The sequence below is a fragment of the Aspergillus ibericus genome, assembly GCF_003184845.1.
Source record: "Aspergillus ibericus CBS 121593 unplaced genomic scaffold BO80scaffold_4, whole genome shotgun sequence".
NCBI lineage: Eukaryota > Fungi > Ascomycota > Eurotiomycetes > Eurotiales > Aspergillaceae > Aspergillus > Aspergillus ibericus.
The window spans coordinates 454206-470166 of record NW_020292102.1 but is presented as its reverse complement, the minus strand read 5'-3'; the positions used below and the strand labels follow the sequence as shown (position 1 = coordinate 470166).

The following is a 15961-nucleotide window of genomic DNA, read 5'->3' as shown; positions in this document are numbered from 1 at the left end:
AACTAGGCAGATAGGCAGTTATCAGAGCGAAGCATGAGCGGGCGCTATCGACCGACTACACCTCCAACGTGAAGATCCGGGACTAGAGCTGGGAGTGTTTCCGAGTGCATTCGCCCTGTGCATCCTGCATTCGTCAACGAACCAGTTGATGAGCAGATTAACTAGACGGATGGGGTGGATGCTGAGTCATCTATCACCATGACCTTGCCTTATGACGCTCGCAACTCACCTACAGATATCAAGCAAGCCTAGTACCACTCGGTTGCTCACACTCTTCCTGCCTGTCTGGGCCCTCTCCCTTGATCTGTCGACCCATTTCTTATTCCCTGATGGAAAGTCCTACCCTATCTAGCTTTTCTGCTATGTAGCCCTGGGATCTCCACAGAAATTCACCTGCATCGGGCTTATACAATACACCGAGAAGGCTCACCGCTCCACCTGCAATAACCCGGGAGAGGTACTTGTCGGGCTCAGCATCTCGTTGCTTGAGGCTTAAGGGTTAAGAGGGAAGCAGGAGCAGGAAAGAAGAAGGACCAAGAAGATTCGAAAGGGAACAAAGTCCGAGGATGTTTTCCGAATGTAGGTTTTCCCTTGAGACTGGGTTTGTCATGTCATCATTGTTCACTATTCATTCAGATGCCTCCCGCTTCCTCGCACAGTCCCAGTCACGGGTCGTGACTCACCCAGAGGATACTCGCAGAAAAGGACAAGAGCGTCTTTTGCAACACTCGCGGAATCCTCCGTTATCCTCCTCGCGCTCATTTTTCCACAGAAATTCGACCGACCCCTACCAACCGGCCAGTTCCCGAATATCCAACTTTCCTTTCAGCTCACGGACTCTGGCCCAGCCTGCACCTCTTTTCTTTAGTGCCACCGACGAGTTTCGAGAGGAGGATGATGAAGTTGAGCACGAGCGGGAAATCTCAGACTTCTATGCCTTGCAGAAATCGCGGCGCCATTTTGGGAGTAGCTATTTGAGGGAATCTTCCGAGATCGACGACGATAACGACTCTGCAAGTGTGGACGAACCAAAGCTTTCAGATCGTGAATATACTGGGGGAAAAGGGATTTGGAGCTCCTGGCGCAATGCCAAACCAAACGACAGAACCCAGGAGTCGCGTGCTGACCACAGAGATGAGGTGTGCCAACCAGGAGGCGCAATTCGACCTGAGCAAAGCAACAGTAGGCTGAGGGGAAACTTGGTTGACATTCGTTTGGAAGATACACTCACATCCGACGTCGATGCCGATAGGGCTGACTCTCCTGGATTTGGCGATGACAACCCACCCTCTGTTCAACGGTTTCGGGAGCAGCCACAATCACGAGTGGGCAACCTCGGAATAGACTCATTACTCATGCCAATAGAATCAGACAACGCAAAAGTGCCGGAAAGATCTCAGCCATCGGACCTACCGGGCTCATATGAAAGGTCAACTGCACCTGTAAGCTCGGGCTCGCTTACCCATGACGCCTTCTGGGGACAGTTGTTCTTGATATCCGTCGCGTGTCTTTTTGCTACTTCATTTCTTGTCTACCTCAACACTTCTCCTCCTTCTGGTGACAGGTCGAAATGGGGCGACACGGTTTACCTGACCATACACAGCTCCTTCTACTTGCTCGGTATTTATACCGTGGTCTCAATATCCATATCTTTGCTCTGGCTCGCGCTATTACGTTCTTACGTTCGTCCGTTGGTTTATGCAGTCATATTTGCTGTCCCTGTAATCATGTATTCATTCTCCCTCTATCCTTTCATCTCGAGTTTTGGTGGTGCCTGGCATGGATCGAGTGTCCAGGACAAAGTCATGAGATGTGGGTCAATTGTTCCATTTGTCATGGCTAGTGCGTGGATTTACAATGTCATCCGGGGACGCCGCGCCATAGGAAGGGCAGTCGATATACTCGAGTTTGCATGCCGCATCCTCGCTGCAAACCCAGAGCTTCTAGCTTTGGGCCTTGGCGCCCTCGTGCTGATTGTTTTATGGACCTGGCTGTGGCTGCTTATGTTCACGCGAGTGTTCCTGGGGGGGCATGTCTCTCGATCAAGCCTCTTTATCGTCGATTCAAGCAGTTGGTGGTTAGGAGTTTATTATGTCTTCGTCTATGCATGGTCTTTGGGAGTCATTGCTGGTATTCGACGTACGGTCACAGCTGCGGCAGTGAGTCAGTGGTATTTCCATCGCTTTACGACACCGGCTCCGACATCCAGGCAAATAATTCAGGCTGCAACTTTGCATTCTGTTACAACACTGTTCGGCACTATTTGTCTGTCGAGCCTTTTAGCCCTGTTGATCCGGGTCCCTCTTTTGTTGCTTCCCAGTCGCATTGCCTCACTCCTGAGCTTCTGCGCCTATTCCCTCGTCCCAGCTCCTATAACTGCGATCACAGACCCCCTTACCCTCACGTATGCCTCCATTCACTCCCAGCCACTTACGGTATCTGCTCGTGGCCTCGCGCAGATGACGAATCTTGCCCCTTCGTTAGCGACATCTTCTCTGCACCCGCGGTCGTTCTCTTGGTCTCGTGGGAGCCCTGCAACTCTTCTTTCCTTTCGGCTTTCGAAGCTCATTCTGCATGCCGCTCGTTTTATGATGTCTCTAGCGCTAGGGTTTGGTGGCTGGGTGAGCACTGCTCGAAGCTTGAGCGTGGCAGGTGCCAGCGGTTTGATCCGCGGGAGTATGTATGCCTACATGGTCGGCTTCATTGCTGGGACGATTGGCTGGAGCGTTTTGGGTGCAATCGAAGGTGTAATTGCAGATATTGTCGATGCATCGATTATCTGTTGGAGCAGTGAGGTTGGCACCTATGGTCGGGAAGCAAGGTACTGCCGAGAGGCTGGCCGGCTCTTTGGCCAAGAGCTCGCTTCGGATTCTAGGCATACACGTTTCGAAGGACCTTGAGTTATCAACTGCTTCTAAACAGGTGTGCGTGACTTCTCGGGGCAATGACCATATCTGGATTGAAGTATTCTATTTCTCTTAGTGCCTGTGCTCTTGAGTAACGATCATGTTGATGTTGAATTTGAAGGGCGTCATCTGAGCTGATGTTGATTTAGGAGTTGGTGATTATATAGGTTTCGGCTACCACCTTAGGACTGTCATTTCCCTTCAAGTTTTCCCTCTTTTCCGCGGCAGTTACTGCAACTGGATGGACGACTTACGCAAATATATTGTATGCATGGCCGTTCTTAAACCTTATATTCTATCATTTATTCATTCTTATAGTGTCAGGCAATCAATCTTCTCAACGCCGAGCCCAACTCGCTTGTTCTGTTTGCACCTAGGAATGAGAACCCATTTCGGAGCCAGTAGGATATGATTTCATCGGGACAGTAACATAGTAAATTCTCAATGTGTATACTTGCAGCCCCAAGGCATGGGTGACCCGGCTCAAGCCCCAGGCTCAATACTGGGAAACTCCAAGCTAAGCTGGGTAGCATGCATTTGATCATGATTGTTCGCCTTTGGTGTATTTCAGACATACAACCGAGGGCAGAATAAAAGAACACCTGGCCGCCTCTTAAGCATAAGCATATACAACCCTTGGTATCATGTAATAACGGCAGGTAAAAAGGGATTCCCTTGGACACCTGTTGCCATAAACGCCAACTGAAACTCATCGCAACAGAGTAGAAATTGCAAGATGAACAGAAAAGTGGAATGCATGATTTGATTCATCACATTATAGCTCCAAGTCGGCTAGTCCATCGCACACCCTCCTTCACGCACCACTCACTCAGAAATGCATGACTGAACCGAATTATCTCTAGAGGGGTATTGATCCGACCAACTGGCAAGAAGAACTCGCCAGAATAATCGCCAGCTTTTAGGCGGTGCTTCCCCAATTCCGAGAAATTCCTGGATCGCTTAGACCACGTGTTCGGGAATTCGCGAGCAAGAACGTCTTCAGAAAGACCGCGTGAGCCTTCAAGCCATAATCTCTGAGATTCCTTGTAGCATTCCGGCAGCCGGCTCTTCAGCTCAAGAAGCTCTCTTCGGTTCTTTTTATGTTCTTCCGATGCAGTGGTATCTCCATCACTTGCTGGAGTGGGCACAGGTGTGTTCTCCCCGGGCAGGGGCGTGGCAGCAAGTCGTTCAAGGTCAAGCGCGTGAATAGCATCATATGAGATAGCACCGAGGATCGAACAGAGACTATGTAGTCGCGGATAGAGAGCACTGTTCTTTCGTACCACACGCCAATATGCGAGGATGGATAGCCAAGAAGACGAGTCTGCAGCTTGGCGAGATAGCGCTTTAAATTGATCATCAGCAACAAATGCTAAAATGAAGCAAAGAATAGCCTCAATTGCTGTGGCGGCCGCGAGTTTTTCATCAACGGCAGTAACGTGATCTTTGGCTGTGTGTCGTTCCGCAGCATGTTTTAACTCACGGCCCAAATTTGCGTATTTTTGATTCTCATCCTTCCAAGCTCGACGGTCATATTGACGTGAAGCTATGTTATTTGATGGCGGAGGCGAGCTTTTTGAAGGTGTAGCTGGATTTCCGAGGCGCTTAGCGGCTGGGTAAGAAGACGGTCTCGCGTCATTGCCGCTAGATGGATCCAATCGGTTGGTAGAAGACTTCAAGTCTTTCAGCGGTGTCAACGAACTCGGTTTCAATCTGTCTTGTGGGTTTACTATTGGATTCGAAATAATAGGCAAGGGGGTTTGTGGTTTTTCTGGAGCATTCAAGTGCTCTCTTAAGGTGGATGTTGCCGAAATATGTTTCCCTTTCCAGTCCAAGCGCTGTGACTTGCTGTGATCCTGACGGTCAGATGAAGGCGCCTTCGCCGCGGCTTGCCTAGCTTTCGAGGCGTGGGTGGACTCGATATCTAGCGGATTCTTCACGGGTGAACTTGGCGGGGCCGATTTCCTCTTACCGGAAAACTTAAGGAGTGCCTCGATTCGCTTTCTGTTCGATCTTCCATATTTTAATTTCACTAGTTGCGGCCTAGCCGAAGCAGTCGGCTGAGCCGGCGGTGAACCGATTGATCGTTGTGTCGCATGTCCCGTATGGGAATGTAATTCTCCTTTTGTGGCCAGAGAGGCGTCGATAGTCGATAAGTCCGAACTTGAGGGCGGGCGTTTGTCATTTCCATGGTGGGGATGTTTGCTATGCGAGCCAGAAGTAGTCGTTAACTCCAGCTGCGGAGAGGCGTGGACGGCAGACTTGGTCTTTTGCACTTTGGATCCCGACGATACATCGACACTGGAGACGCCACCAGGTTGCGATGAACCCAAGCCCAAGAACTCCTCGCCAAATCTGGCCAATTCCTTCTCGATGTCTGGAGGAAGCGTGGGTGACAATAGCCGAGGTAGTCTTGGGCTGCTTGAAGTTGGAGGAAGGGTCGGTGAGAGAAGAGCAGGAAGTCCGTTCCCCTTCAGACGGTCGGCCTTCAAAGGGTCGGGGGATGTTCTTGGCTTCTTGGGGGGCATTGCGCCCTTTTGTTGCAACCTCAAAGGCTCGTGATTAGATTCAAATGGGCGTTTGCGCTCAATGCCTCCGGAGTTGGCCACGGCTCGTAATTGGGCTGACTGAGGCTTTTCCACTGGCCTCTGCAAGTCATTGCCAGCAAGGCTAGGTTTAGCAGCTCGCTGGTTCAAATCGGGAGAGAGAAGTACCGAGGCGCTTTGGTTAGTGATTTCATGACTGACAGGGGAAGCGGAGGCGCCGCTCTTCCTTTTATTCCTATAGTCATTTAAACTTATCTTCTTCTTTACAGAGTTGTTTGATCGCGTGCTTGCAGCACTTTGGGCCCCAGGACGCTGATCGGACATGACGTTCCCTGTCGCGTCAGACCAATCACCCACAGCCACTAGCAAGGAATCTCCTTCGTGATGCGTGAGGAATGTCATATACTGTAACTGTTGCTCCTCCGGCGTGAATGGCCCGTCATTACTCACTGCCCAGTTGTTGACAAAGCGACCCCCGAGGCGGAAAGGGACATCAGTAGGAACAGTGAGGAGGAAAGGGTAAAACGGGAGAACTTCTTCCCTGAGTCGCTTTAGTCGTTGGTCGATCGAGATTTGCTCCGAGTTATATTTCTGTTGGTTGGCGAACTTGGGTTGGTTTATTTCATCATCCGCGACGCGAGAGGGCTGGTCCCCCGACATTGCAGTCCGTTGATCAAGCGCCTATGTGATCGATGGCGGGCAAGCTCTTTCCGAGTTTGGCCACAGGGTGAATACCAGGTACTGGCTCCTTCTCTTCTGGCCTCTCTGGAGGGAGTTGGCTCCCAACACTTTCATGTGGCTCCGCTGCTTGGGGTTCAATTGCCAGGGTCGTAGAACATCCGACTTCCCGGGGAAAGGCGAAGCGACCAAGTGTGATAGTTTGGAAATGCTATTCCAGCTAGCTTCCTCACTGTTTCTGAGCCCTCCCCTTTTCCTCGATGCGTCTTTTTCAACCCTAAGTCCTCTTTTGCCTCGCTTATTTAGGTTGGCCGTCTCCAAAGCTGCGGTCTGACCCTTAGAACCAAAGATAACAAATTCCGTGAAACCATACACGCGCGTTCATGTATGACAGGATTTCCTCAAGAGTAGCCGGCCCAATATTGGCGGATGAGATATGTTATATCAAGATGGGCCTATAGTTAGGAACGCGATAAGGAACCAGCCCCAATCTGTTGCACAGACGAGCGTCGACAAACAGCCAATGTATGCCGGAGCTAGAATGGGGCGCCTGAGGCCATAAGGATAGAGGATAGGAGCCTCTGGCTCGCTAGCGTTGATGTGCGCGGGACGACAGGGAAGAGGCCAAGGAAAGGAGGGGACTGAGGGGATTCCTCTGGAAGTGGGATCGCCTTTCCGTCCGACAGTGAGTGTGAGTTGGGGAGTCGCAACTGGGGATGCTGGCCGACGGTCGAAGCGGAGACTCTTGGCAGTAATCTACTTGCTTATAGAGCCCGCGGGCCTGTGATCTTTAAATGGAAGTGGTTTGTCCCGTCCTAAGCTCTTCCTTTCTATGTTTCTCACCTATGTTCATCTCTTCATCTACTCCATCCACTCCTTTTCTTTGTCTCCTCCCGTATTGAGACAGAAACTTCGGTCGACAAAGAAATCCCATTCTTTAAGCCCGACTACACCGTAAAGTCTTTGAAAAACAATATTCGACGGAATTCATTGGCCTTGAATCACAGTTGGTGGCTCCAAGACCGGATCAAAATACACACAGCGCCCCGGTTGGCTATGGCCCGATATACAGGGGTGCCCGGCCGGCGAGTCTCAAGACCAATCGGTTGCTGCAAATTTCTTCTGCCAGAAAGCCATGAAATGCTTCAGCTGACCAACAGTTAATATCTCTTCAATTTACCTGGACGTCAACTGGAAGGTCAAAGCACGAAGATAACTGCTGAAGGGGGATTCCTTGCTACTGGGCGTGATCGATATGCTGCCACGGTCCATAGCCCATCTCAGAAGGATCTCCCCTTCGCCGGCCGCATACTTTTCTTGCTAGATATAGCCAAAACCCCTCCCCTGACCGAATGATGGGTATCAGGGATCCGTAGCTGGCGGCCATGATACCTTGGTTCTCATGGAACTGGAGTAACTTGCCATACCGTAGATAGGGGTAGAATTCAATCTGGTTAATGGATGGTGGGACTGTAGCCGTCTTCCAAGACGGCCTCCGGATGGTCCTGCATGAAGTTGAAGACTCCGATTGACCGCGCCTTTCCAGCAGCTTTCACCCTCTCCATAGAAGCCCAAGCTTCCTGAAGATCGCTGTCAGTGTTGGCAAATAAAAAAGGGCGAGTAAATCAGATACCTAGGGTACAGCACCCATCAGTCCCTAGATCACATAATCGGATTATTGAAGGATAGTTATGGTTGGGTGGGATTGCTGACAAATCATTATAGCTTGAGTTGGAGGATATCTGCGATATTTACACTCACCTTACTGGATGCAAACAGCTTTTCTTGCTCTACGCCGCTCTCTCGGATGGCAAGGCCAAGTTCAGCTTCAGTACCAGAAATTTCGGCGCCATCGAGATGGTGATACCCCAGTCGAATTGCGGCCGTGATCGAGTCCACTAAGTAAGTAGCTCTGGGTTAATCTGGGAATCTCCTTCCTTCTTATACCACGCTGTACCGCAGCCATTTCCAAGCTCCTTCCTTTATCATTGTTTTTAGAGAGAGCTGCTCATCAACGATCAAGTGCAGCAGGAATGGGTATGTACACTTGAACTTACCTGGGGAACACTCGCCCCATCGTTCCATTTGACAAATTGTATGGCTTTCATTGTTTTGGTCATATTTGCGGACGGAGTAGTTGCTGGATGGTGACGTTTCTGTTGGGACCCGGCGGTAGGACGGTAGTCTCCTTCCTCGGGCGACAGAATGGATGATGTATTTGTGTTCGCTCTCTACCTCATCATGGCGGAGCAGTCACGTTTCGAGTGTACAATCCAACCCAATATGGCATTACCAGCCGTTCACGCGAGTCGACGGTCACGGGCCTCCCGAGGCACTTCAATGTCCCTAAATTTTGGTGGAAGAGTTCTACCCTCGTTCAGTCAATTTAAATGCCAACTGGTCAGCGCGGATTTTTCTTTAAGTTTCCATCAGGTATCGTATGGTAAAGCGGAACTGAATGATGTCATGTCCCGGTTAACTACGCCTCGCGATTGACTTATGTAAGTCAATTTGTAGATTGATAATCTCATAGTGAAGTCAAACTACTCTCGACTACTCCGTACAACTTGTAGATCCCTAGTCGCCTGCTGCATTGGGACTTCCATGCGCTCCTACACGGCTCCGTTTGGCCTTCTCCGCGCCCATTTTATGTCGGTTCGCAGTCTCCTATACTCCTCACCGAACCTTCAACACCGTCGGAGCCAGATGGCCTCGCAAATATCCGCCACCGATGGACGGCTTTCGCTAGCAAGCCTCCCAAAGTCCAATATCTTTACCTCCAAGCTTCCATCTGACCCGGCTTTTGAGACCCCCGAGACGTCCCATCGAGCCCCTCGTGAGGCTCTAGGTCCACGCCTGGTGAGAGGTGCGCTCTATACCTTTGTTAGGCCCGAGCCGGCAGAGGAGAGTAAACTTTTGGGAGTCAGTCCCAAAGCGATGGAAGACCTTGGTTTAAAGTCTGGGGAAGAACTTACATCCCAATTTAAGGCGTTGGTTTCGGGGAATGACTTTTGTTGGGATGAAGAGGTCGGGGGTATATACCCATGGGCGCAATGTTACGGAGGTGAGAGGCATTGGTGACCTATGAAGCTCTCGAGCCAAGTCTGGTATCCACTAATATCTCTTAGGATGGCAATTGTATGTCACCCAGCAGTAGGTATAGCACAGTTCTCGGAGTTGACGAAACGCAGCGGCTCGTGGGCTGGGCAGCTTGGGGATGGAGTAAGCGTTTGCTTCTAGCCGTGAGCTTCATTGAATCTTAACGTCTGCCAGCGTGCAATTAGCCTTTTCGAAGCTACAAACCCGAGGACCAATATCCGCTACGAATTACAACTCAAAGGCGCTGGACGGACCCCTTATTCCCGCTTCGCCGATGGAAAAGCTGTATTGCGCTCCAGTATTAGAGAATACGTTGTATCAGAAGGTATCACATTGCCACTTTGTGAGCATATTCTGTGGGCTAACTCTAAATTAAGCTCTGTCTGCACTGGGTGTCCCAACCACTCGAGCGTTGGCTATCACTCTATTGCCCCAATCGAAGGTGTTGCGGGAACGCATTGAACCTGGTGCTATAGTAGCCCGATTTGCTGAATCGTGGCTAAGGATTGGGACATTCGATCTCCTCCGTGCACGTGGAGACCGCGCCCTGATCAGGCAGCTGGCAACATACGTTGCGGAAGACGTATTTCAGGGTTGGGAGGCTTTGCCTGCTATGGTATCATTGGATCAAAACCAGTCCTCTGATGCTGTAGACAATCCTTCGAGACAAATTCCCTGGGACCAAATTCAAGCGCACCAGGGTGTGCAGGAAAATCGATTTGCAAGGCTATACCGAGAGATTGCACGGCGCAATGCCAAAACCGTTGCTGCCTGGCAAGCATATGGATTCATGAATGGTGTGTTAAACACCGATAATACTTCCATATACGGCCTTTCGCTTGATTATGGTCCATTCGCTTTCATGGACAACTTTGATCCGGAGTATACGCCTAACCATGATGACCATCTATTGAGATATTCGTACAAAAACCAACCGACAATCATATGGTGGAATTTGGTTAGGCTTGGAGAGTCTCTGGGAGAACTCATTGGTGCTGGAGATGATGTCGACAAGGAAGGATTTATAAGAGATGGCCTGACAGAGGAGACCGCGCCTGCTGCTATACAGCGTGCCCAAGATATTATTGACCGGACAGGCAACGAGTTTAGGATTGTGTTCCTAAATGAATATAAACGCCTCATGAGCAAAAGACTAGGTTTGAAGAACCAAAAAGATTCGGACTTTCAAGATTTATTCTCGGAATTGCTTGACACGTTAGAGGCTCTGGAGCTGGATTTCAATCATTTTTTCCGGAGGCTCTCCAATGTGTCACTTGCGGACATTGAGACCGAGCAGATGAGGAAGGAGATAGCATCAATTTTCTTCCATAATGAGGGGTTCGGTGGTATCGGATACACCGAGGACTCCGCAAGGCAGCGTGTTGGAGACTGGCTTGACAAGTGGAGACATCGCATTATAGAGGACTGGAGCCCTGAACATGATTTAGAGAGACAAAAGCTCATGCAGACCACAAATCCAAAGGTAATTCATCGGTCCCTTAGCCGCTGTTTCATGACGCTAACTCTAGACATTTCGCAGTTTTTGCCACGCGGCTGGATCCTCGACGAAGTTATTGAACGCGTGGAACGCCGAGGAGATCGAGAAGTCCTTGGAAGGATAATGAACATGGCACTTAACCCGTTCAATGATGAATGGGGGCAGGACCGGGATGAAGAGGAGCGCTTTTGTGGGGATGTTCCGAAGTTTAAGAGAGCCATGATGTGCAGCTGCAGCTCCTGAAGTCTAAGCTCGAAACCTTCTACACTGCCCGCCGGTAGATCAGGTTAGATACGGATGAATCTGACATGGCCCTTACGCCGGCTGTTGGGTCGTTCTTTTTCTGGCCCACCAAAAACAAGAAAAAAGATAAAAAGAAAACCCGGGGTGGTGGGGGAGACACAGCGCGGACACCTTGGGAGTTCCCCCTTTCTTTTCGTAGATATGGCGGACAACCTCAAATAGTTTGCTGAGTGAGAAATGGGTCGAGCGAGAAATAAGTTTGACTAATTTGGAACCGTGGATTGAGATTGCTTTCATATGCTAGTTTTTGTGGACAAGTTTCTTTTCGCATTACACAAGAGTTCACACATTTGCCCATCCGCAACCTAGGCTACCACTTATCAGTCTCACGAACCGATCTTCCCAATTTTGTTTTTTGGAAGACTGGGCGTCATCCATTCGATTCCATGGTAACTGGATATCATTTTGGATATCTTGTCAGCCGGCCGGGGAAGCCAATCAGAGACAGGCTCGTAAGCCGAGTCGTGCAATAGGATCAGGAACAACGGGGAGGACAGCTTGTGGGTCATCACGAAGGGCGCGATAAAGGACAATATCCCCGTATCCTGGTCCTGCATATGATAGCGCGACAGAAGACAAACGATACAGCATGCAGTCCAACTTATTAGTTAGGGCAGGCAGCTTGGACGTGTCCAGGTTGCTTGCAGTTGTAGCACACCCGCTCACCCTTGGCCTCAGTAGGACAGTCACGGGAGACATGTCCAACCTCTCCGCCTAGAGATGCATTGTTAGTGCTCATGGGTGTGACATGGGGCTGAAAGACGCGGTAGCTTACAGTTGTAGCACTTCTGGCCATTGGTGCAGTCACGAGCCATGTGGCCGAAACCGCCGCAAGAATAGCACGTCTGCTGACGGCCACCAAATCCACCACCATAGCTGCCGCTCTGCGGGCAATTCCTAGCGATGTGGCCGACCCGGCCGCACTTGTAGCACTCCTGGCCACCGGTAGGGGCACCGGCACCGTAACCCTCGGCGGGGCTTGCCTGGCATTCACGAGAGATGTGACCCACGCCACCACAGCGGTAGCAGGACTTCTCCTTGGGCGCTACAGTGCATTCGCGGCCTAGTGGATCGGACTCTTAGTATTTCCCACGCGAAGGTAGCGGGGGGGTTAGGTAATCAACTTACTGACATGTCCCTGCCCTGCCATGTTTCATTAGTCCAGTTAGAACGGTGTAGCTGGGAATGAACGGAATGTGCGTGACTGAAACAAACAAGAGGAAGACAGCACGAGAGGTAGGGAAGAAACTCCAAGGGGAAGTGGGCATGCGTGAATAGACAAGATCAAGGGACAAGACATACCACCACAGTTGTAACTAGCAAGCTTAGTCAATAATGTTCACGTTAGAGGGAAGTTGGCAGTGTAGATTAAGCATACCAGGTAGGAGTTCCCTTCTTGGGACAGTCACGGGCCTGCAGAAATTAGAATGTTGCCAAACCATGATGTGAGGGGAGCATCAAAAAGCTGATTGGGGTTCCGCGTGGGAGAAAATGGCGACAGGGCTATGTTTACCTGGTGTGAAGCATCACCGCCTAAAACCAACGAAGATCTGTTAGCTTTCTTCTTTAATTCCAGTCTTCCTTCTGCCCAGATACTGACAGAAGGATCATTCGATTCAGGACAAATGAAGCGCCAGGTGATGATGGAGGGCTAAGGAATCCCATGTTTGACCGAAAACAGGGAAAAGCTCTATGGGGTAATCATGGCAAAAAGTCGCTATTTAAATTTTTCATTTTTTGAGAGCCTGTTCGAGCTGCAGGAAGAAAGCACACAGGGTGTATGCCAAAATCGAAGGCTCCGGGATGAACAGCAGAGAAATAGAGGGAGAGACTCACAGTTGAAGCAGCCACGACCTCCAGCTTGGAAACTCATTGTGAATAGGAATCAGATGAAACTGGTAGAAAGAAGTTGGTGAAGCCGGGTGAGGTTGAGAGGGGGTGGAAACTGGGCGATCAGAAATTTAGGTAGGGATTTCTGCTTAGTGCCGATAATAATAAGAAAATAATCAGATATGCGGACACTCGGTGCGGGGGAGCGCTTCCCGTGGTTCCTGCAGGGCTTTAACGCCGGGAAACCGCAAGTCCGCAACACACAACACCAGCTTCCCGCTTGCAGCGCCCCTTCCCTAATGTCGGCCCATTTTGGGCTTGATCCTGGATTTCAAATCCTCTTCACTGTAGCTGCTCTTATGTAGCTTTTCCGGTCGATGTTTCGTGATCCGCCTATGTGCCACATGTGGCAACAGCAGCAGCCGTGACAGACGGCTTTCGTGGGCCCCAAGTACACGAGACTGTCATACATCGAGCGGAGGGACATTGGTCACAGGCAACAGCCCTACCAGGAAAAAGAACGGTCTAACAGCATGGCTAGGATCCTCAAGAGGCAGGTATATGTGGCGCCCTCTCTCATATCTAAAGGGTTGACAACGTGGCAATCGATCAACAGATGGGTTGTGTCAAGCGACGACACGCATCTCGCATGGCCATATAGGAGGGAAATTGGAAGATAGCCGGCCTGGAATTCGGGCTGCCAGAGCTTTTAACTATGTCTCGCTACTCTTGAAACTTCCTCCCAAGGTCCTCCGGGCCGGGCACCTTGGTTGCACCTGTGATTTTCCATGGCGATCCAGAATATTACGGGCAATTCCTCGGTTCTTTCCTTTACTGCTTGTTCGTGTTGCATCGTATATGTAACAAGAGCACTAATATACGACCAATACAGCAACTGGCAGCGAATGTCCCTTTCACCGGTTTAGGCCTTATATGTGGTATCTACTCGGTATTGACTGTCTCCAATAACGAACCTTTTCTTCTCTTTTTGTTACCTCACGTGAAGTCATAACATTCGAGCATCTGTGTCCAAGCTGTCTTCTCTCGAAGCAGAAGAACTCGCTCATCGTCAAAGCCAAGACAACCGCGCATCCTAGCTAATCTGTGGGGAATATCGATCGACCGGGCTGCATTGGCTTCACCAAGGGATGCCTCTGGCACCATGCCAAGGCCATCGTGTCGCCGACCTAGTCTGTTTTCGGGGCTGATTCTGATGCTGTTCCCATCTCTTAATGCTTTTTGTCCCCCAAGCGAAGAGACCAGCGACTCAAGTTCCCATATCCTGATATCATCTCCTCTGGAACTGACCGAAACTGCCTTGCCGCGATCGCTAACCTGCACCGCTGAGACCGAGGATGTATGCCCCCAGAGACGCTGGCAGCCTTTCACGGAAAGGCTTGTTGAAGTAGAGACCACAAGATATACGGTCAAGGTATTGTCCGCATGGGAAGTCAAAAGATAAGGGTGAGAGTAGGACACTGAAGTCGGAGGCTCGTGGTGTGATATTGAAGGTCCGGATTGTGTGGTATTTTGCCTGCTTCCCGGACCTGTCCCATATGAGGCGGAGCGAAACCCCATTTTTGACCTGCTGCGAAAACCCGGTGATACCGTGGAATAGTGACAATCCGCTGTGGTAGCGAGCCGCGAACTTATTTGTTGACCATCCAAGCCGAATTGCAATTCTTGAATTCCTAGTGACCAACCACATCCAATATGGTAAAAACTGTACACTATAGATGTTATTATTTTGGGACCCGTAGCACGAATCGATAGCGATATTGGTTCCAAGATACTGTCTGCCTTCAGGGACGTTAGTAGGCGTGGGGCTAATAACCCGCCAGCGCCATCCATGTCTTGTTTTGTTTCATACAAAGATAGAACCTTATGTTCAGAGACTAAAAGAAGGAAAGGAAAGCATGAAGCCATTGTAGAGATGGCTCCATCGGCACATTCAACGCAGGAAAAGCGTACTCCCAGCCGCAAGGTAGTTGTGTCCAGAGTATAGATGTTGAAACGGCCATCTTCAAAACCAAGTGTAACATCGACGAGGCCCTGCTGTGGGCCGCTCGCCGCCGCCATTGCTGTAGGAGCAGGGAATGCTGGCGACGGCGAGTTTGCCAAAGGAATCCTCGCTAGACAATGTTCGGGTTTCTCGGCGGGCCAAGCCCTTAACCCATGATCCGAATCCGCTGTGAATACAATACCAGCACAAAAGCTTACCAGCATCTGTCGACGCGGCGATTGAGGAAATTCTATTTCAGTGACCCGGCAAACACCCCGTGACCAATTGTGTCTCAGACGATACTGTCTTTTCCAGTTTGTGGACATTCCCTCCTTTGCCAAGTGACCATGGTCCAGCCAGGTTGAAACTCTGGGCGAATATTCGATTTCAGGGTGCGAGAAAAGGGTACGCCTAGCGTTAGCCAACCGACGTGCTCGAGGTCGTACCCATCGAGAGTAGTACTGCCTTTTCCAGAGTTCCGCGTCTCCAGCTAAGGCATGGAATCGGCGTGATAGTCTATGCATGGAGAAGCAGTGAGCTGTGAAGTCGGTAGTCTGTCTGTAGTTTGACTGTGGATAACATACTGTTGACAGGCAAGCAAAGATGGAATAGGAAGAAATGACAGTATATGGATTAGAAGCTCGTCACTTAGGCTGGATATTTGATCGACATGATCTCTGGGAATCGTGCGGGGACGCTTTGGTGGATGTGGGATCAGTGGATCATCAATATAGCTCCTTTTCGACATTCTGTGACTGAATAGGCGATGCGTGGGCAAAAATACCAGTCATGGAACTCAACACGACTGGCTACACAGGCCAGTGTTGGAGCGATGGGCGCACGCTTGAAAATGAAGTTGACACTAGTAGTAGTGCATGTCAGGGCGAGGGCTTATCTGAGGGCGCTTGATACGGTATGTATGGTCAGATTGATCGTCCAGACGATACGGCACGTGCCGAGGTAATCGGCAACGAGTCTACGGCGGTTAATAGCGGCCATCCTGCAAATGCAATTTTTTGGTGTTTACTGCCGGCAGAATTAATATAAAGTCTATTGGATTGGTTAATCTCACCTAATGAAGCTGTATATATAACTTACT

General features: G+C 50.2%; 6 protein-coding genes across 6 annotated transcripts; 2 read left to right on the top strand and 4 right to left on the bottom strand.

Annotated features, from left to right (window-relative positions):
• Positions 1-566: 566 nt before the first annotated feature.
• Positions 567-2900, top strand: BO80DRAFT_451956 (uncharacterized protein; the record flags this gene model as incomplete). Its single annotated transcript, XM_025721917.1, has 2 exons — positions 567-579; positions 637-2900. The coding sequence occupies 2 exons, from the start codon at positions 567-569 to the stop codon at positions 2898-2900; spliced, it is 2277 nt and encodes a 758-aa protein (XP_025579341.1).
• A 141-nt stretch (positions 2901-3041) lies between these two features.
• BO80DRAFT_421654 (uncharacterized protein) lies at positions 3042-3507 on the bottom strand. The gene is made up of 2 exons (XM_025718655.1): positions 3225-3507; positions 3042-3171 (listed from the first exon to the last, which is right to left on the bottom strand). Exon 1 carries the CDS (start codon positions 3449-3451, stop codon positions 3227-3229), a length of 225 nt encoding a protein of 74 aa, XP_025579340.1. The 5' UTR covers positions 3452-3507; the 3' UTR covers positions 3042-3171; positions 3225-3226.
• Positions 3508-3676: 169 nt separating this feature from the next.
• On the bottom strand, positions 3677-6112 carry BO80DRAFT_346398 (uncharacterized protein; the record flags this gene model as incomplete). Its single annotated transcript, XM_025715363.1, has 3 exons — positions 3677-5111; positions 5196-5453; positions 5535-6112. 3 exons carry the CDS (start codon positions 6110-6112, stop codon positions 3677-3679), a joined length of 2271 nt encoding a protein of 756 aa, XP_025579339.1.
• A 1110-nt stretch (positions 6113-7222) lies between these two features.
• BO80DRAFT_451954 (Aldo/keto reductase) lies at positions 7223-8250 on the bottom strand (the record flags this gene model as incomplete). The annotated part of the gene is made up of 7 exons (XM_025721916.1): positions 7223-7299; positions 7339-7446; positions 7523-7580; positions 7621-7710; positions 7892-8028; positions 8088-8103; positions 8188-8250. The coding sequence occupies 7 exons, from the start codon at positions 8248-8250 to the stop codon at positions 7223-7225; spliced, it is 549 nt and encodes a 182-aa protein (XP_025579338.1).
• Positions 8251-8734: 484 nt separating this feature from the next.
• BO80DRAFT_499239 (YdiU domain protein) lies at positions 8735-11061 on the top strand (the record flags this gene model as incomplete). Its single annotated transcript, XM_025724178.1, has 5 exons — positions 8735-9194; positions 9288-9352; positions 9404-9572; positions 9607-10712; positions 10770-11061. 5 exons carry the CDS (start codon positions 8735-8737, stop codon positions 10968-10970), a joined length of 2001 nt encoding a protein of 666 aa, XP_025579337.1. The 3' UTR covers positions 10971-11061.
• A 2795-nt stretch (positions 11062-13856) lies between these two features.
• BO80DRAFT_346463 (WD domain protein) lies at positions 13857-15610 on the bottom strand (the record flags this gene model as incomplete). Its single annotated transcript, XM_025715368.1, has 2 exons — positions 13857-15378; positions 15447-15610. 2 exons carry the CDS (start codon positions 15608-15610, stop codon positions 13857-13859), a joined length of 1686 nt encoding a protein of 561 aa, XP_025579336.1.
• Positions 15611-15961: the final 351 nt, after the last annotated feature.

Coding starts and splice junctions, on each gene's coding strand:
- BO80DRAFT_421654 (XM_025718655.1), bottom strand. CDS start 3,451: ATGATCAAATGCATGCTACCCAGCTTAGCTTGGAGTTTCCCAGTATTG.